At 47.9% G+C, this 20,270-nt stretch overlaps 1 protein-coding gene and 1 long non-coding RNA gene across 2 annotated transcripts in view; one reads left to right on the plus strand and one right to left on the minus strand.

Annotated features, from left to right (window-relative positions):
• The window catches only part of coro7 (coronin 7), a 138,902-nt gene that overhangs the window by 77,946 nt on the left and 40,686 nt on the right, over nt 1-20,270 (minus strand). Inside the window, exons 8-9 of the mRNA XM_086175778.1 lie at nt 16,972-17,055; nt 16,806-16,888 (exon numbers count right to left, since the gene is read on the minus strand). Coding sequence (XP_086031904.1) covers nt 16,806-16,888; nt 16,972-17,055 — 167 coding nt within the window. The remainder of the gene's footprint in view (nt 1-16,805; nt 16,889-16,971; nt 17,056-20,270) is intronic.
• On the plus strand, nt 10,331-20,129 carry LOC147217144 (uncharacterized). Its single transcript, XR_015108946.1, has 3 exons — nt 10,331-10,375; nt 11,378-11,509; nt 20,059-20,129. It is a non-coding gene; the product is annotated as an uncharacterized LOC147217144 (long non-coding RNA).

A 20,270-nucleotide genomic window follows, 5' to 3' on the forward strand; every position in this document is an offset into this window, starting at 1 on the left:
ATCCCGACAGGACGGCGTCCTTGTTCTGATAGAGAGGCGACTGCGTTGCATGAAGCGGTAACACCAGGAAGGTCCTCCCGCAAAGTCATTTCTATTCATCTCCTTGGCAACTACCTGGTGTGAAGACGCAACTGTCCTGTTGACAAGCCTCTCCATGTCCTTCCTCTAGCCGTGGCCAGCTAGCTTTTAGCCCGCGATTAGCTTTTTTAGTTTTCTTCATTTCAGTAAGAGTAACCTCCGCTTTTCGCCAGTCCCTTACAAGTTTCTCACTAACTTCAAACTTTCTCTCTGCTGCTCGATCGCCGTTTTCGGCTGCCGAATATGATTTTCTTTTCGGTGCCATTTTTGTTCAGCCCTTCTCAGTTGTTTTTATAAGTTAGCGCGAATGTTGTAATGATCCATTTTCATAGGTACAGAAGTAGCATGTAGCTTCTTTTTTCACAAAGCACTTCGGCTATGACCCGCCCCCGCTGAATTTTGATTGGTTGGCGTCTGTGTGTGACGATCGCTGTTATATTAAACACACACACATCAGAGCAAGAGAGCTCAATAATTTCACACATCAGTCGCTCCAGAGTATAAGTCGCACCCAAACTATGAACAAAACTGCGACTTAAAGTCTGAAAAATAGGGTACATACATACATGCTGTTCATTCCTGCGTATCACAAGAGCACTTCCACCTCCCCGTTAGCACCTCAGCGCTAACCACGCTAATCAGTCCTCAAGAGTCAGACAAATGTCGGGGGTCAAATACAGAAACAAAATGCCCGAGTTCACGTCGGACAAATAGACCAAATAACCAACGAGATGGATGACGGTGGACTGTAGTTCGCTCTCCTCTCCACCGAAGAAGATAAGGGGTGACAAGATCTATGAACGGTTGCCCAGAGAGACTGCACCAGGACGAACGGCAAGCAACACACTCATTTACGAGGCCGGTGTCGGAGACTGATGGAAAAACAAACGAGAACTTCGAGTTGAAGCTCGGGTATATTCATCCATTGATCAACCAATCTCCTTTTTTCTAGCGTCAAATAGTCAAATGCAATAAAAAAAAAAAAAGAAAATGAAATGGAGTCCCACCCATAGTCGGTACACAGTAAAAGAAGACGACCTCTTAGCCAAAGGCATTGAGTACCTTAAGTACTCAGTGCCTTTTGGGGTGCTGAGTACTTACTGCAAACAGCCAGCTATAAAACCTAAGTTTATTCCTGCGGTAAACTTGGAAGACTAATCAGCGTCGGTGCGGTAAACAGGCATTTACCTGCTCATCATTTACCTGCTTCAACTCAGGCGCAGTACAAATGCCCCGTATTTCTACTCCCGGAATTGTTTCACTGTAATTCTTGTCCTTATTAATCATACAAACCAAAGCATAATACGTGAAAACAGAGCGCCGGTTTCATATGACTGGAAATATAATTAAAAAAGAAAACAAAAGTGTGCCAGGGAGTAACGTTTAGTGCAGATGACAAGGATGTCAGAAAGTGTCGAGGAGAAGCAGAAACGAAACGTTAAAAGACTCTGCGGATGACAATTTTTACAATTCTCCAAAACAACAATTTGTCAGAGCCCTCCAGCTTCCGCGAAGGGATCGGCCAGATGTGAAGCGGCAGTCGGAATTAGAAATACTAGCAAGAGCCCGTTTTTTTCTTTTGTTTCGTTTCTTTTTTTTCCTCAAGCCCTCTCGATCGTCTACGGCTCGCGGAACGACTTCGCCAACGCAACCAAGAGAAACACGGAGCGGAAACCGTTCAAAAATGCGGACGGTATTATATTCCCCCTCCGAGCCCCGGCTATAAACACTTCATCGCTGTCACCCCGAGATTTCCGCGAAACCCCTTCCCGCAAACTCCTTTGCGAGGATAAAACATCGTAAACGTTGACGAACGTCCGACGGGCACGGCGCAAGGTGGATCCTCCAAAGGTTTGAGCGAAAACCAGGAGACCGACGCGACGACCCTCCAAAATAAAGATGCTACTGTACTCCAGGAGACCAGGGCTCTTGCTCTTTCTACCACTGAACAAAGCAGCAGCGTGATCTTCCAATGTTGACAACACACATGAATGAAGAGCATGCCAGTGTGTGTGTGTGTGTGTGTGTGTTTGCACGGTGGTTAGTTTGAAGCAGTCGACCTTCCATCTCGCAGCTGTGAGTCCCCGCTGCTTCACAGCGGCGGCGGAGCGTGGAAGCTCCATGGCGTTGAAGACGTGTTTGGGAAACGTTAACAATAATAGTGGCGGCCTCGCCGCCGCATGCGCGTCGAAATCTTTATCGCCACTCGCCCGTCACATCTGTGTTTTCTCAGTCCAGCGCTAATGAAAGGCTCGCTCGCTCCGCTGGGACACGACCGGGGGCGCGTCGGGCTGAAAAGCCCAGCAACCTCTCCGGCATTGTCCCTTTGGCTTCGCCGAGACAAGTGGCCCCTTAAAAATTGTCCTCCCTCCTTCCCCAACCCCCGGCTTGCGTCCCGGTCAAATGTTTGTCCAAGGTTCTTTGTGTAGAAGGCCGGTCTTTCACCCTTTGCTCCGAGAGCCGGCGCTCACGGTCGGTATTCACCGAAAGTAAGCGGGGAAAAGGGGAAAAGCAGCAGGGACCCAACGTGTTGATGTAAATTGGCGCAAATAAAGGCCTTATTCTGATGGGAAGCCACGTCCGGCTTTGGAAAGAAGCTGCTAGAAAAGCGGGATTATTTAGTCATCGGCTAAACTAACCAATCTGCAGAGAAAGATACCGTGACGCCGGCAGACTCGTGACAAAGACGAAGACTAGATCGGCGATCCACGACCTTTTTTTGTACCAGGTTCCATGTTTCATGCATGAAAATGTTTCAATAATAAAAACTTTTACACATTACACATTACACATTATATTAGGCAATTGTTTTTCAACATACGACCCGCGAGGTTTAATGAAAAAACTGTGATTTGTAGCAAGTAAGATATTCTCTGCGGACCGGAACCGAATAATCTGCGGATCGGGGGGTCGGGGACGGTCTCCGGACTCTTGTTTTAAAACAAGATCTGGTAAAGTGTCACGTGCGCGGTGCACGAATGCATCGCCGGGGAAACGCACGCATGATTTACTGCACGTCAGTCCGCCTGTCAGATGCAGCGGAGCCGTGATGAATGCTGTTTTGCGATGGTCTGTGTGTGCGGAAAAACTCAAATAAATGCTAAACCTGTCTAGGCATGCACGTGCGAACGACATGATGGCATGTAAGTGTGTGTGTGTGTGTGTGTGTGTGACTGACCTGCGAGTAGGAATGCGACTCCTCTCGCTCATGGCTGGGCTGCTTTGTGAAAGACACCTGCGTCCCAAACACCCTCAGAGCACTCAAGCCTTCAACTCTGAAAGCCTTCCCCTATGAAGAGGTCCGAAGCATTGCATCGCAGGGCCTGTTGTCCCTCCCGACACACACACACACACACACACACACTTTACCGGGTGATGCAACGCGACGGGAACCACTCCTCGGAGAATTGTGCAACGGAATTACCGACTGCAGGAACGGGGTCGGGTCGATTTCCACGCCGCCGCCAGAAGTTTCGCCCGAAACGTCTCGCTAAAATGAAGAAACCGCCTCTTCCCCTGAGACGGTTTCTGCACACCCGTGACGCCCCCATGGCGTGAATTGTTGAGGTCAGATTTTTAAAAGAAATTCGAAAAAAAGAGTCAGACAATAGAGGGCTTACACTCCAAACATTTTAAAGAACTACCTCCCACTTTTGTGCGCTGACAACCTCCCCCCCCCCCTCTTGAACCAGCACAAAACATCCACACAACAGCCTGCTGACTAATTGACCTTCCTGAAATTACGCTAGCTGGCTTCATTCAGGGAACATCCAGTCGATGCTCGAGCGGGGAAAATCCACAGAGGCCTCGACGGGCTGAAAAACAACCGGTCCCCCTCCTCCTCCTGCTCCTCCAGCCCCACATCCCAGAGGGCCCTCCACATTTTCTTCCTTTCTCCCGATCCGACCTGCTGTGCACAATGGGGAAATTATTTCCCGGGCCACCGCCACCCACCAAACTCCCTCACAGCCAATTACATTTTGATGAAAATGTTTAATCTGCTCGGGTCAAGTGCACTCGCGCAGATGTACGTGTCCGGGAGGCCACGCAGGTGCAGAGCGACTTTCTGCACCTCCACCTCATGCAATGACAATGGAGACTTCCTTCTTTCATCTCCTTGTCATAACAGTCCTGCGGGGATGATGTTGTTGTTCGGCGACTTTTCTACACTTTGTTTTTTTTAAGCTCATTCACCTCATCGCTGAGCGGTGTGTGTGCGGAGAATTTACACAAACGCACAAACGTGCGGGCTGAAGTGTAAACGAACAGGAATATGAGTTGTTAAAGTGTGATGGATCTTGATGTTAGCTTGAAGCTATCAGGTGTCAACGGGTGCACTGGTTAGCGCTTCCTTCACAGCACGAAAGTTCCCGGTTGGATTTCGATTTTCTGTGTGGAGTCTCCCCGCTCTCCTTGAATGAGAGGGTCAAGAGTTGTATGTCTTTGCAGTACATGAGAGGGTGAGTGGTTGTCGGCTCCTATTTATGGTCCTTGGATCCAGCGGCCCCCCTTTCCTCCCCGAAAAAGCTCTCCGGCAACTTTTTTTCTGGCTCATTTTTTTCAAGGGGCGAGTTTGTGGTAGCTGTTGAGTGAAATGGCATGACAGAATCAAGTCTGGCAGCAGGGCAAAGGCCTTTTTTCAAAATAGGATCCGGAAGGTCTAATGGAAATACTATCATTTGTACCAAGAAAGATTTTCTTTGCCTACCGATACCAAATGATCCATAGGACCGGTCGAATTTGAACCCCATCTCCCGCCCAATGACAGTCGGGGTCGGCAACCCTGGGTGCAGGATAAGCGGTATAAATGATGACTGAATGAATGAGTTGGCGCTCTGAGTAAAAAGCACATTGCTTCATCTTTTCTGACAGGGTTAGCTTGGTAAAGATCATTCCATGCAGGCTAGGATGTGCTCTTGTGTTGAAATATGAACATTTTTTCAGCCCTTGATGACCATTCAGGTTCTTAAAGGGTAAAAGAGGCTCTCTCAGTAGGTAGGTGGCGCTATGCTGACCCGCTCCACATGGCAGAGGTATGCCGGGACATTTTTCTCAGTAAAACAAGCGCAACACCAAACACCTACAGAGGTGAAATTGACTTGTTTTCCAGTTGCAGTTCGCCAATACACAGTGTACCGTGTTCGCCCAATTAGTCTAATTGGTCTGCGGGTTCTCCAGCTGGGGCACAAGAATCTCTTCCTGTAGAGTCTCTGTTGTTCGCCTTTTGCATTTCCCTCTTGTTATTCACAGAAGAGAGGCGGCACAGCGCCGTGACGTCCCCTCGGCTGGCCTCCGCTGATTGACAGAACACGCTCAGTGGCAAGTCGGTGCAACCCTGTCAATCTTTGGCGGTGACTAAGGCGGCGAGAACGCATGCCTCCAGTGCCTCTCCTCACATATCTGACTACGGAAGGGAAATTTAAAGAAAGGATGACGAAGCGGTCTTGATGTTGGTTCCCTTCAGAGGAGGCAGCGGTGTAGTATCGCTTTGGAAGTTATCGCCATAGGTGGACGTGAAACCTACATACGTTTACAAGGAACGCAGACATTTGCAGATGACATTGTGATCTACCATGAGAGCAGGGAGGGAAGATCCGGCGAGGTGGAGGTATGTCCAGCAAAAATGATATGGGTGGAGATAAAGAAGGTGGAGGATTTTAAGTAGTGAGGGTCAACCGTCCAGAGCTTTGGAGAGGGTGGAGAAGAAATGAAAACACAGATCCGAGCAGGGTGGACAAAAGTGTCAGGTGCGATAAAAGAGGATGGAAGGAAAGGTGGAAAAGATGGAGGCGAGAGCAGAAAGCTGGAGGCAGCAGAGATGAAGATGTGGAGGTTCTCCTTGGGAGTGAAGAAGATGGAGAGGATCAGGAACCATTAGAGGGACGGCACATGGTAGATGTTCTCTAGATAAAGTCAGGCTGAGATGGTTTGGACATGGACAGAAGAGGGACGGTGAAGTCGATGCTAAGCTTGGAGTTGAGACCAGAGAGGAGGTTTATGGACGGTTGGTGCGAGAGGAGAGGGTTAGCTGGAGGAAGATGATTGGCTGTGGCGACCCCTGAAGGGAGCAGTCCAAAAGTTGGATACGGTATGACTTATATGTATTGGATTTTACTAAACCTTTGGAAAAAAAAAAGCATCAGCTGGTAGTTGAATTGATCGACGGCAACCATGTGGTCAAAAAGCGGCGTCACCCTCGAGCACATGTGGCCCACCTGCCGCCGACCAATCACGGGGCCTCTTCATCAAAGAACGTCCCGTTTCTGGAGTTTCGCTTTAAGACAGCGGGCCTGCTAATGAGAAGTTGAGGATTACCGGTTTCTGTCACGGAAACAGGAAGAAAAAAGAAAAAGGGAAAAAAGAAAGAGAGAGAGTCACTGTGCAGACGTTCCACCTCGCCTGGTGTCTCTATTAAGTGATAGGAAAAGTCTGCTCAGTCGAATGCAAATCAAAACAGGGAAAGTTGGATTTCACCTCGAGCCAGATGTGAAGAAGTGCTGTGCTGATATAAAACAGCTTTCACAATTAGCCAATAAGGGATTAGGATAGTATTTGTTTCTCAAACCAATACTTTCTTTTGGTTCCGGAGTTCAGCGTGAAACCAGGAGACCAATTTTAAGAGAGCCAACTCTTCAATATCGGATGGAGTGCTGGTTTTATTAGCAATACCAATTTTGCTCCAGCATCAGGTTGCTTTTATTAGCAGCACAGGTTTTGCTCAGGCATTGAATTGGTGTTATTAGCAGTACAAATTTTGGTCGGGCATTGAGTTGGCATCATTAGCAGTACAAGTTTTGCTCCAGCATCAGGTTTGGCTTCATTAGCAGTACAAGTTTTGGTCCGGCATTGAGTTGGTGTTATTAGCAGTACAAGTTTTGGCCCAGTATCAGGTTTGGCTTTATTAGGAGCACAAGTTTTGCTCCGGCATCAGGTTTGGCTTTATTAGCAGTACAAGTTTTGGTCCGGCATTGAGTTGGTGTTATTAGCAGTACAAGTTTTGGCCCAGTATCAGGTTTGGCTTTATTAGCAGTACAAGTTTTGCTCCCCCATTGAGTTGGTGTTATTAGCATTACAAGTTTTGCACTGGCATCAGGGTTGGCTCTATTAGCTGTACAAGTTTTGCTTCAGCATTGAGTTGGTGTTAAAGCAGTACAAGTTTGGCTTCAGCATCAGGTTTGGTGTTATTAGCAGTACAAGTTTTGCTCCGGCATCAGATTTGGCTTTATTAGCAGTACAAGTTTTGCTCCGGCATGGAATTAGTGTTATCAGCAGTACAAGTTTTGTTCTGGCATTAATTAAATCAGATTTGGAGTCCCTTCTACCATAAACATCAAGACATTACAGAAGACGTAAAGGACAAGAGTATTATGCCGATTACTCCACAAAGAACAGACAAACCCTTGGGAAGCTAAGTTGTAACGAACTATCAGAAAAGTTTTTGTGTGTGATTTAAGATGGCGGTTCTTCTCCCCATTCATGGCCGAGAGCTAAATCTCTCCATTCTATCGTTTCCTTTGTGCTTCCATTATTGTCGGCGAGGTGATGAGGTGCGCAGTGATGAGCTGCCAATCTGCGGCGGTCCCCCTCGGGGATGGCGGCGGAAGACACGCCACAAGACAGAGGTGGGCGGGTGCAGAGTCAGAAGAAACCATCTGCTAATGGGAAACACACTTCTCTCCATTGCTTTTTTTTTTTTCTCCCACAGTAAAGCGAGGTAGCGTCCTCAAATCGAGGCCCTGCCCTCGTCATTTCCTTTTTCTCATGAAACGGACGGTCGCGTGCCCAAACACCTGTGTCCGTGCAGAAAGAGGCTCGAAGAGGAAGCGTACAAAGAGGAAAAAACAAGGGAGAAACATGGCGGGCACATAAAATATCACAGGAAATTAAAATTGAAATAGAGCTTTGAAATGATAGTTAGGAAAACAAATGGCAAACTGGCCCACTAGACACGCAGTTCTAAGAACTACCTTGCTTGAACTTTGTTCCAGGAACAAACCTCCTCCCCCTCCAGGGGAACCTTTTAGTTTTCCATTCCCGTAGGCAGGAAGGGCATCTCTGACGTGCACCTGAAACTCCACACTCCAGAACAAACAAGGCAAAGCAGAAGAGGACGACACGGACAAGATGGAGGTGGAAGCCGCCACAGAGTTCATGGAATAATAACCGTGGACTATTAGATGGGTTGAGTGAATTTTATCTTCTCCCTTCAATGTTTACGTTCCTCTGCGAGCCCCGGAAACCCCTGTGTGGCTTAGCAGGCCAGAAGAGCTTGGACCCCTTTTTCTGCAGTCAGCAAGAAGTATCTGCTAATGGCCGTGGCTTACGAGGTCCAACAATCACCTAAGTCAAACGTGTTCCTGAGGAACCATAAAAACAGAAGGAGCTAAAACGGTTCTGGGAACTGAGATCCTTGGTTCCCCTACTGTCTGAACCCACAAGCAAAGGGTCCAGATACTGAAGCAACTCCAGGAACTGCAAGAAGTTCCTCCAGTGTGAAAGCGGCTAATATCATACATATTGTCTCCAAGTCTGGAACGCCTCTTTCAATGTGCCTTGTGGCTACTACACCGTCCTCTTAAAACAATACATAACAGCAGTGTGTTCGTACTGTTCCCAGTATTTGGATCCGTGTGTTGTAAATAATGCCCTTTGCTGTTTCCACTTTAGACCCGCATCCCTTGCCAGCCTAGTCTTACTCGTGTTTCCATCAGATGCTCAGCTACTGTCGATTCGCCCCATATAGTAGAGAGAAAAGTGCTGAAATGGAATGGGGGTAGCCAAAAGTATGCTGCAGTCCTTTGGTAAGCCAAAGATCCTGAATGTTACTGCCAGAATCTCTCTAATCAAAGGGAAAATGATATTTTTCCAGATGTTAGAGAAAAAGCAAATATCTGCAGCTGCAAGTGTCACTGCTGCTGTTTTTACGAAGGTTTAGAAAAAGCGTAGCCTGACACTGCCTCACAGAATCCAAAATCCAAGAGGTTCCGGAGAGAGCTTTTCCAGCCCGAGGTCAAGTTTGAAGTTACCTTATTGAGACGACTGCCACGTAGAAGCCACCACAAAAACAAATGAGTGAAGGTGAATGGAGGAATGAAGTGGTGAAGGTAGGATGGAAGGAGGTTGCTGATGGAGGGACTTTTTTTTTTTTTTTTTACCCCCACCCACCCCCTTCTTTTTTTTTTTTTTTTTTTTTTAGTCTGTAGCGAGTTTGCAACAAAAGGGTCCTTCAAATCCCTGGAGAGCTGAGCACATACCTGTGGGATGAAATCAAAACCCTCTGTGAGTTATATTAAATATGCCCTGCCAAGTGCTCCAATACTTCCATGTGTTTTTTTAACCAGCTCTAAAAGGCTGCATTAGACCTTACTCTTGAAGGAAGAAAAAAAAAAAAAAAAAAACTTAATTAGAATTCCAGAGCCAAGCACCCTCTGAAACTCAGCACTGTGATTCAATTTCTCTTGTGCAGATAGGGTCCACTGACAAACACAGCCGGATAATCCAGAGAGCACACGCGGGGATTTTAGAAGGTGGCTCGACAAGGACGGGGAAAAGACTCCCCGGATAATGGCAGCTACATTTGTAAAATGTGTTCCTCGGTTACAAAGCGCTGTAAGCGAGACCTGGGAACGGGATGAGGTGTTTCGTTGCCAAACAAGTGGCAGAGCCCATTAGAGCTTATAGACGTCGGCCGCTTTCCGACAGAGCTGTACCGAGAACTGTCATACTCGAGTTTGGTTCCAGGGCCTAGCTTCCTCGGCAGGGACCGGTGCGACGTGCACCTTGAGCGCCAAACTCAAAAACAAACCACCGAAGAAGAAGAAGAAGAAGAGGAAGGCAGCACAGACAACATGGAGGTGGAAGTTGCCAAGGCGTTCGTGGAAGAAGATCTGATCCCTATCAGATGGGTTGAAGTACTTTTATCTTCACCCTGCACTGCTTGGCTCTGTAAAGAACCCGGTTAGCCGTTAGCTATCCACGGACTTCTCTGGGCCAAAACGTTAATGTTCTTCTGGGAGGCCTGGAAACTCCTCTAAGGCCAGAAGAGCTTCGACCTCTTGGTCGCACCCTTGTCGAAATCTTTTTTGGCAACTGGTCTTTCTGGAATTTCTTCCAGTTGCCAAGACAAGAAGATTTCGACAAGAATTCACCATGACCTGGATGGCTGAGAACCTCCGCAGACATCTTGGTTGCACCATTTCTCACTGGTTCGGTCCAATTTTTAGAAGAAAACAGCTGACCAGTGATACCGCGATAAGATTTCAAAAGGCGCACCGTGGAAGGTATCTGCTCTTGGCTGGTGAGTTCCACCAAGCACTTAGGACATATGACTTCCTCGGAAACCCTAAAAAGATCCAACCTCAGAGAAGGAGCTAAAATAGTTGTAGGATCTGAGGTCCAAGTGCCTCCAAATGCACGAAAATAGGCCTGGCTTCTGCAGAGGTTCTAGGAACTGCAAAAAGTTCCTTCAGCGGCTACGCTATGTTTTACCGTATTTTGCAGACCGTAAGGCGCACCGCATTATAGGGAGCAATATCAATGAACGGGTCTATTTCCATACAGAAGGCACACCACATTATAAATCATACGGTATATAAAGCCAAACAAAACAGTCAGTTTAGTCCAACTTTATTCATCTCGCTTTGTTCCCTCAGAAACTGTTTGGTCTTCTTTACTCCCCGCAGTTCGTCCGCTTGCTTCCTGCACTTCCGTACCATCGATTCATTCATGTTGAATTCTTTGGCGACCGCTCTTTTCCCATCATCTACTGCGTGACTGATAGCCTTCGTAAGCATGTCTCGTCACATTTTTGGGGGTCCTCATACACATAGATGTTCAGTATTATTATGTCAAAGTACAGTACAAAAAGTTACAAAAAGTGGCGGCGGTAGTCGTACTACGTACTGTTCTCTGATTGGTTTGTGGTTGGCAGCGATAGTGGACACCTGAAGTTAGCGTGAGGTCGGAACAACATTGTATTTCTGCACTACATAATTAGTTATCTAACATTGGTCGCTTACCAAATATGCACGAAAACAAATTTTTGAGCGCCACATAAAATTGGTTCTGGGTCAGTAAGCACAACAAGAATTCATACACAAGGTTCATCGGATTATAATTTTTGAGAAAACGTAAGGATTTTAAGTGCCTTAGAGTGCGAAAAACACGGTAAAAGAAATAGGCGACGGCAGAAATCCACTCCCCCTTCACATCCTCTTTCCCTCGACGAACGCCACCGCCGAATTACGGACTGAAACCCCAAATGACTAACAGATTCCGGACGCCATGTTTCCAATGTCAGGACAAGTTCGAGGTTCTTTGGAAGAGTGCGAAAAGCCGTCCCGGAGGAACGGGCGCCGCAGCTGCGGCGCTTTAGCCTTGACCCAGGAGTCAACCTGAGCGCCGGTCTGTTTGACGTTCTCCCCGTGTTCCGGTAAGATGGACGCCGAGACGACAAAGCTTAATTAGCTCGCGGAAGGCGAACTCCGAGGAAGGGAGCGACGTCCAACTATCGTTCAAAGCGTTGTCATATTTATATATATCTTGTCCGCTTTGGTTAGCAACGCTGCAGCTGCACCTAATCCCCACAGGAAAGCCTTCATCTGGGATTGATTTCGGAGCGCCCGAGCTGCGATGGGAGAAAGGGGGCGAGTGTTCCCTTCTGGGGTGCAACGGGCCTCCGCGCAATCCATCTGATTAAAGGGAGCTCGGCTAAATTACACCCGCCGACCGAGGCCTGCTTTCAGGCATGACCCTGCGAGGAAAACACATAGGGATGGATTGCGGGGAGTCAATGCCTCGCACCTGGGTCACCCCCCTCCTCTTCACCGCAAACCCTGCCTCCTTCTGATAACATCGCCGTCCGACCCGCGACCGGGGGTCGGGAAAACAGCGGGGTCGGCTCTCCGGAGAGAACCTGGATCGGGACTCGCCCCCCCCCCCCCCGTTTTTTTCCGATCAAGTCCGAAGGGAAAGCGAGCAATTTCGGAAACGGACGGCGAATGTCGGGTTACGGCGACGCTAAGAAAGCCAGCTCTGGAATCAATTTCGCCGAGCTGCCACGAATACAATATTTATACACCGGGTCGTGTGTTAACTGGAAGGTGACTCTGTGTGTGTGTGTGTGTGTGTGTGAATAATTACCGTGACGTCGCAGGCGTTTATACGGCGGGCCGTCTGCAGCCGTGCCAGGTTGTGAAGTTCACTGATTGCAGCTGGCTTCCAGGCCCAATTAAACTCATTATTGTAATTTGGGTTTATAGAGGGGGGGAAACAATGAGAGGTTTAGCGTCTCTCCGCCGCTCGCGGCATGACAGTAGTTCGGACTTTTGGAGATGTGAGAATGCTTCGAATTCCGTCACAAGCCAGCGTTAAAAACATCCCTCTCAGATCCGTCGCCCTCCGAGCTTCATTCCGAAGTCTCCATTTCAACCTCGGCCAGAAAATAAACACCCCCCCCCCCCCCCCCCTCCCTTCGTTATTCTCCGTCCAAATTTCGTTCTGCCCGCAACCCCCTTTTTTCCCTGGCCGGAGCGCTGGGCCCCCGTTTTATGTTGTGACACTCCAAAGAAAACAGTCCTACCGGTTGTCGTGGACGTGCACGGCGAACCTGAAGCGAGCCGGCTCGCCGCTCCGATTACACGGCGTGTTTACCGAGGCTGTTTTAATTAAAAACAGGCAAGAAAGGAAAAAAAAAAAAAAAAAAAAAAGAGGTCATCTTTACTCTATATCCACCTCGGGCCTGAAATGACAGGGAGGAAACGCTGCACTGTGGATGTTTGACATTGACTTCCTCAGCTGCTCACACACACACACACACTCACACACTCACACACAGGGATGGTGAAGTGTATACGAGTGCAGAGAAAGATGGAAACATCTCCTCTCAGATTTCCACCGATGCTTTGTCCACACGCCGGGAAATTCACGCCGAGGCCGTCGCGATCTTAAAAACAGAATTATCCACAGGGTGCATTGGCTAGCGCTTCCTGCTCACGGCTAGCGCTTCCCGGTTAGCGTCTCCACGTTCTCCCCATGTCTGCGAGGGGTTCCTCCAGGTTCCTCCAGGTTCCTCCGGGTTCCTCCCACATGCAGGAGGTTGATTGGAGACCCCACACCACATGTGTAAAATTCAAGGCAAACTCCATCCCCCCGACCAATCACCCCCTTTCTGCTTCAGACGTCTGGCCGGAGAACGCTAGAAACACTGTTATTTTTTACCTTGCTTAATGAAAAAAAACATCTACTATCTTCTCCTTTATAGCAACATCATAACATTCGGCGAAGCTTCTTCTGCATAGCTGTCAAACTCAAGTGTCGCGGGCCAAATGTGGCCCGTCGGGTGATTCTACGCGGCCCGAGAACATCTTAAATTGTCTTAAAATATAGTGCTCAAAAAAAAAATCAAGGAAAACAACGCAAAGTAACGCCAAGTCAATCACACTTGTGTGAAATCAAACTGCCCAGTTAGGAAGCAACACGGATTCATCATAAGGACTTTGGATCAGCATGTCGTGTGTTTTTACACCCAGACCTCCATGGCTTCGTACATTTGATTTCCATTGACCATTTTGGTGTGATTTGTTGTCAGTACATTCAACTATGTAAAGTATTTAATAAGAATATTTCATTCATTCAGATCTAGGATGTGTTATTTCAGTGTTCCCTTTATTTTTTTGAGCGGTGTAAATAAGTCAAACGCATGCATTGACCACCATCATGTTACCTGCCATTAGATCGCAGTGAATCCACATGAATGCCATTTTCAACAAGTGGAATTGGGAAATACAAACGATCCCTAAATGTCCAGGAAGAGAAAAGTAGATGCATATGGAAGGCCGTTTCAGGAAAGATGGGAAGGCCCAAAAAAAACGGCATGTCTTTTGTGTAACGAGGCATTTTGACACCAAACACGAAGCTAAGCCAAAGTTAGCCTTCCAGAAAACCAGCAAACTGTCCGAAAATTAAAAGCCAAACGACGACGGCTGCAGAATGTGTTCACAAAAGCTGCATCCTAAACCACTGCAGCAGTGAAAACTAGCTTTGGAACAATTCTTTTTACATCTACGCAAATGCATATGTAGCATTTTGGAGTTATCTAACATTAAGGGGTAGCTATATTTATTTTACATTACATTTAACGTTACATGTGGCCCTCGGAGAAAATGAGTTTGACACCCCTACCCTTCGTTGTCCAGACGGGTGAATGAGAGGGTGAATTTCTATAATTTACCCCTGAGATCAACCGATGACCAGTCACAGCTGGGCAGAGTCGGGAAAATGAACGGATTAATTCATGTTTTATCATTATAAACACCATTTGAAGCCGGCGACAGGCGGCCGTTCAGGGAAACTCCGCGAGATACTCCAAGCGTAGTGTGATACTGAGTAAACAGGGCGCCGGCCACGAGTCTGCTTCCGTCGGCGGCACGACGCGACGCTGATAAAACAGAGATAGCGACGGGTTGCGCTAACCGCTAACAAAGAACATTCTGACATTGTCACGACCTTGAAACCGGCTTGGTTTGTTATCAACAGCGAAGACGAAGACTCGGCGGGCGACGGCGCGGCGGGTCAAAGGAGGAGGATTGACAGAAAACAGGGGGGAGGAGGCAGGCAGTGGTATTTTTGTGCGTTTTTGCAAAAGTCTGTCACGGATATCTTCAACACAAACATATATAAAAATGCAATTACGCAGGAGAGGCTGGTATTATTTTGACATTACCGGTCTCGGCACGTCGGACTCGGACTGTTGCGGGAAGCGAAACGGGGGGCTGCTTTCAGTCAGTCCGTCCGTCGAGAGACCTCGCCGCCGCCGCCGCAACCGCCAGGATAACGACGCCGCGGATTAATCGGACACAGCTGGGTCGGGGAGGGCGACGGCTCGACGCAGTTCGGACAGTTCCGAGGCAAAGTTACGTCGTGCGAAAACAAACGCCGGTCAACGACGGGCAAAGTCTCATCTGCCCGTCGGTCGTTCATTCACCTGTTTGATTTCAGAGCTGGACAGACAATACCTTTTCCAGATGTTAAATATCTATTTATGTCTTTGGGGGGGGTTCAAAAGATTTAACTCGGACCGTTTCGCCGTTCGGCTTCGTCGCCGCCCAGACGGCGGCCCAACGAGGACGGAATGTGTAACAGCTTGTCGCCAGATGAGGCTGTGGAAATCCTCGGGCCGTCGGTACATTCCCTCCAGGTCGGGCCACCGTCGCGCCCACGAGGGGGAGGAGGCTGCAGCTCCGTTGAGTAAACGTTGACATTCTCCGGCCCGGCGAGCGCCACGGAGGTAAAGTCACAAGCAAACGCTACTTTCTCTGGCTTTCTGTGCAAAGAGATGCGCAGTTGACATCTCTTCAACTATAATGTAACATTCTCAAGTGTCTATTCCTAGCACGAACGCGAGCTACAGATGTAGCACCGCAGGGCTAGCACTCGTACCTCCTGATCCAGAATGAAGTTTCCGGATAAAGACTACGGATGTATTCTGTATGTCACAGTGAGGTGCAGTCAGGGGAGGCAGGGGGAGGACCTGCCTCACTTGCCATTCTTGGAAAAAAAAAAAAAGTCAAATGAATAAAAAATTAAATGGTGTTATTTATCAGTAATTTGCAATATAATGGCATTTTTCATTTAACTTCACCAGTTTTAGATTGTTTTTAATTCAAAATGGCTGGATTTTCACATTTACTGTTCAAGTACAGAAAAGAGACGTGCGGTGAGGCTGCAGACGGCCGAGCCTCATCCTATGACGGCTGACCGCTGGCATGCTCTGCACTAAGACCCGATTGCTGTCTCTGTATGTCGCGATTGAAATGTTTCAACACTTTTGCTGTACAAACTACATTTTCGATTTGTCAACAAGTGTATGTGTGTTCCTAGTTTATTGTGCTGAGCAATCAGAAAATGTCTGCGAAGAGCCACTAAGTGAGGCACAAAGTTCTCCTGCCTCATGGAAGGCGTGCCTCACCACCCATGAGCCTCACTGCAAGTCACTGGCCTGACAGAACTATGCGGTGAAAACAACAAATTCAAGGGAATCTCTGGACATTAGCAGATGGCACGACGATCCACGGTCAACACAGCAGAGACGCCAAAAAACAAAACAGGAACTGTGAGCAAATAATTTAGCGATGAGCTGCTCCAAAGAAAGAAGGCTGTCATTTATGTCGTCCTCCAAATGGGAGGATGAAGGTGTCATAGTGATAGATAGATAGATAGATAGATAGATAGATAGATAGATAGATAGATAGATAGATAGATAGATAGATAGATAGATAGATAGATAGATAGATAGATAGATAGATAGATAGATAGATAGATCGAAGGGGGTCATGTCAAAGTGTTAACTGCAGTCACCTGACTCACTGGTTCTGAACTGACCAAAGCAGATCGAGCGCACACACACTCATGACAATGGAATGTGTGTGTGTGTGTGTGTGTGTGTGTGTGTGTGTGCAGGAATGTGAAGGAACAGTGTGACGACTCTGGGAGGTCGGAGCGGATGGATGGAAGCTCCGCAATGCGCCGAGGCCTCCATACATCAACCCCGACACAAAAATGACAAACTTATAAACGCATGCCGCGCACACACACACACACACACACACACACACACACACACACATGCCGAGAATGTCAAGATCACGCAGGACAGAGCGTCTTTGTCAGAGAGTGGATGGTGCACGTCATTTAGGAGGGAAAAAAGGTCCGGGCGGAGCATCACTCACCCGCTGGAGGAGCCGAGGGACACGGAGCTCACCGAGGAGTTCAGCTTCCTGGCGTCCCAGAGCCTCACCTCCCGGCCTCGCATCTACAAACACGCACCGTACGTGCCGGTGAATCCAGCGCTCTCCGACCGAAATGATAAAGAGACGGTCGTGTCGGATTCCTCACCGTGTCGAAGCCGGTGGTCAGCAAGAGCTCGTCTTGGGTCCAGAGGACGCGGGAATCCTTGTTGCTGGCGAAGGTCTGGGCCGCCTGCGGGACAAACGAGGCAACCGTTCACGCCGGAAACAAAAACATAACTTTTTCCACAGCGGATTAAATAAGTAGCAGAAAAAAAAACAGGTTATTTCAATGTATTTTGCAAAGGAGATGAGTGCTTAGAGCATCGGCAAAACCTGTCTCCTGGAAGCAAATACTACACCGTCTCCATGGAGACGGGGTGTCAAAACAACGCCGACGGGTGGTCCGAACGCACGGTGACGGATAGAAAAGCAAATAGCGGCATTGTGTTGAGACGGGAGAATTTGGATGTTTGTGAAGACGCGTGTGACAGGAGCCGGAGGGAACGGGGTGGGGACTCGGCAAATTCTGCAGGATGTTTGTAATTCTACCCGAGGCTTCGCTCCCGTGGAATCGTGGAGCTCCTTTCCATTGTCTGATATTTCAACCGTGGTGACAAAACAGCAATCAAATCAGAGGCCAGGAGATCCCCGGTTGGATTCTCCCAGGAGGCCTTTCAGTGCAGGAGCTCCATGTTCTCCCCATATCTACGCTATGAGCCTTACAGAGTAGCTTATTCACCATTCGATTGGCGGCAGTTAGGAAGTTCTGTTTACAATCTCATATCAGCTTGCTTTACAAAGTGTTGCACACAAAAAAGCATATTTACCGTATTTTCACGACAATAAGCCGCACATAAAAGTCTTAGATTTTCTTCAAAATGTGCGGCCCGCCCTATAGTGCAGTGCGCCTTATAGTGCAGTGCGCCCTATAGTGCAGTGCGCCTTATAGTGCAGTGCGCCCTGTGTGTATTGTTGTTGTATGGCGGACATAGTTTCACGACTATAAGGTGCACATAAAAGTCTTAGATTTTCTTCAAAATGTGCGGCGCGCCCTATAGTGCAGTGCGCCTTATTGTGCAGTGCGCCCTATAGTGCAGTGCACCCAAAAGTGCAGTGCGCCCTATAGTGCAGTGCGCCTTATAGTGCAGTGCGCCTTATAGTGCAGTGCGCCCTATAGTGCAGTGCACCCAAAAGTGCAGTGCGCCCTATAGTGCAGTGCGCCTTATAATGCAGTGCGCCTTATAGTGCAGTGCGCCCTGTGTGTGTTGTTGTTGTATGGCGGACGTAGTGGAGAACACTATGAGAATGTTAAAGGGGGAAGTGTTGGCGTTGATTGTATATAAAAGGACGGGTATGTGCGTTATGCGGAACATCGTTGTTTTAACAACCCTGAAAACATCGCCGACAAACACATCCAGCCCGGCCACATCGCTAACATGGACGAGGTGCCGCTCATTTTCGACATCCCGGTGAGTCACACTGTGCAGAAGAAGGGGACCAGCACGGTAGCGATACCGTTAAAGTTAAATGAAAAATACCAATATAGTGCAAATCACTGATAAATATAACCATTTAATTCTTTTATTCATTTGACATTTTTTTGCCAATATTCTGCAGCCGCTCCTGCCTCACCTGCCAATCTTGGAGAAAAATATAGAGTAGCTTATTCACCATTTGATTAGCGGCAATTAATGAGTCATGTTTAAAATCTCATATCAGCTTGCTTTACACATACAACAAATTGTAGCACACAAAAAAGCATATTTAATAAAAAAAAATTTAAAAAAAGATTTGAAAAAATAAATGGATGGCTGCACTTGACTTGCTAACTCTAGCTTGCTGTCGCTGTATTCTGCAGCCGAGGAGCTTTTTCAAGTGTGAGATGGTGCGACAGGGTTACTTGCAATACATCCGGATTTCCATGAACCGGAAATGAATTTTCGAATGAAAAAAAACTATTGTTTATACCAGGGGTGGGCAAACTTTTTGGCTCAGGGGCCGCATTGACTTAAAATTTGACAGTCGGGTCGGGTCACCACGAGATACGATACACATAACAAAATAATGCGTTTTTTAAAAGTAACATCAGACTCGTTCGACATCTGCTTTGAAAATAAAACCAGCTTGGTTTTGAAGGCTCAGACGTTTTCTTGCATTTCATGCACAAACTGCTTTTTCCCTTGTACCTTCACGTCCGGCTCATTCATGTGTGTCGGTATGTCCACAGTAAAGGCTAAATCACAAGGCCAATCTCAAGTAGCTCCAAAAATTATAAAATCTACTGTTCTAGCTCCCACATTCTGTGATCCAATCATTCAATCATTCACATCAAGTATGAATTCTGTACCAATCTTTGGCGGGCCGGATTAAAAAGCCCAACGGGCTGGATGTGGCCCGCGGGCCGTAGTTTGCCCACCTCTGGTTTATACCAAAACAGATTTTGCTTGTGGACCGGTACCAGTCCGAGGACTCTCGCCCAATGAGAGTCGGGGTCGGCGACCCTGACTGCAAGATAAGCGGTAAAAATAATGACTGAAAGACTGAATGACGGGATCCCAGAGCGATTGCCTGCTGACAGGAGTTGACGCTATGACTAAAAGGCACATTTCTTCATCTTTTGTGACAGGGTTAGCTGGTAAAGATCATTCCATACAGGGTAAGACGTGCTGAATCATGAGCATTTGTCAGCCCTTGATGACCAATCACGCGTTCTTAAAGGGCTCTAGATGACTCATGAAACGTTTGCACGACGTTTGAACGAGAGAGTGAACGGTTTTCTGTCTCTGTACGATTGCGAATGACAGGGTGAACGGTTGTGCGCCTCTACGTGTCGAGAGAATCAAACCTCAACCTTCTACCATTTCCCAAATCACTGGAATGAGCGAATGAACATCTGAGGGAAAACTCGACCCTTCCCATCCTTCCCCGGCGCCACCTGATTCTCACGACTCTTATTACACATCCGTGCATGATGAAATAGTGAAAACATTAAAAACAAGCACAACGTCGCCATAGGGACGATTTAAAGCGTCCTTGTGCGAGTCGGCGAGGGCACGGCGTGGGGCCGCGGCGTCCGGGAAGCCGCTCAGATGATTCGGCGTGGGGTTTCCTCGCCTGCTTCGGGTGAGGGACAAACATGTGGACCCTATCAGTTCTAATTTGAAGACCACTTCCTTTTCTTCCTTTTTCCTAGCATCGCTTTCACTGCACGCTCCGCCGGCGGTTTGAGAATCAAGCCGACTCGTGGGGACGAGGAGGAGGAGGAGGAGGAGGAGGAGCGGGGGATCGAGGATACGGTTCTTTGAATTTCTTTAAACTGTTTAAAGTCTGACGTCTTCACGACCGCCTTCCCTCCACGTCAAACAAGAGTCTTCTCCTGGTGCATGTGGACCAGAAGAAATCACA

This window comes from Fistularia commersonii, chromosome 28 (genome assembly GCF_037954325.1).
Source record: "Fistularia commersonii isolate RoL2024-O1a breed Wild chromosome 28, RoL_Fcom_v1.0, whole genome shotgun sequence".
Taxonomy (NCBI): domain Eukaryota; kingdom Metazoa; phylum Chordata; class Actinopteri; order Syngnathiformes; family Fistulariidae; genus Fistularia; species Fistularia commersonii.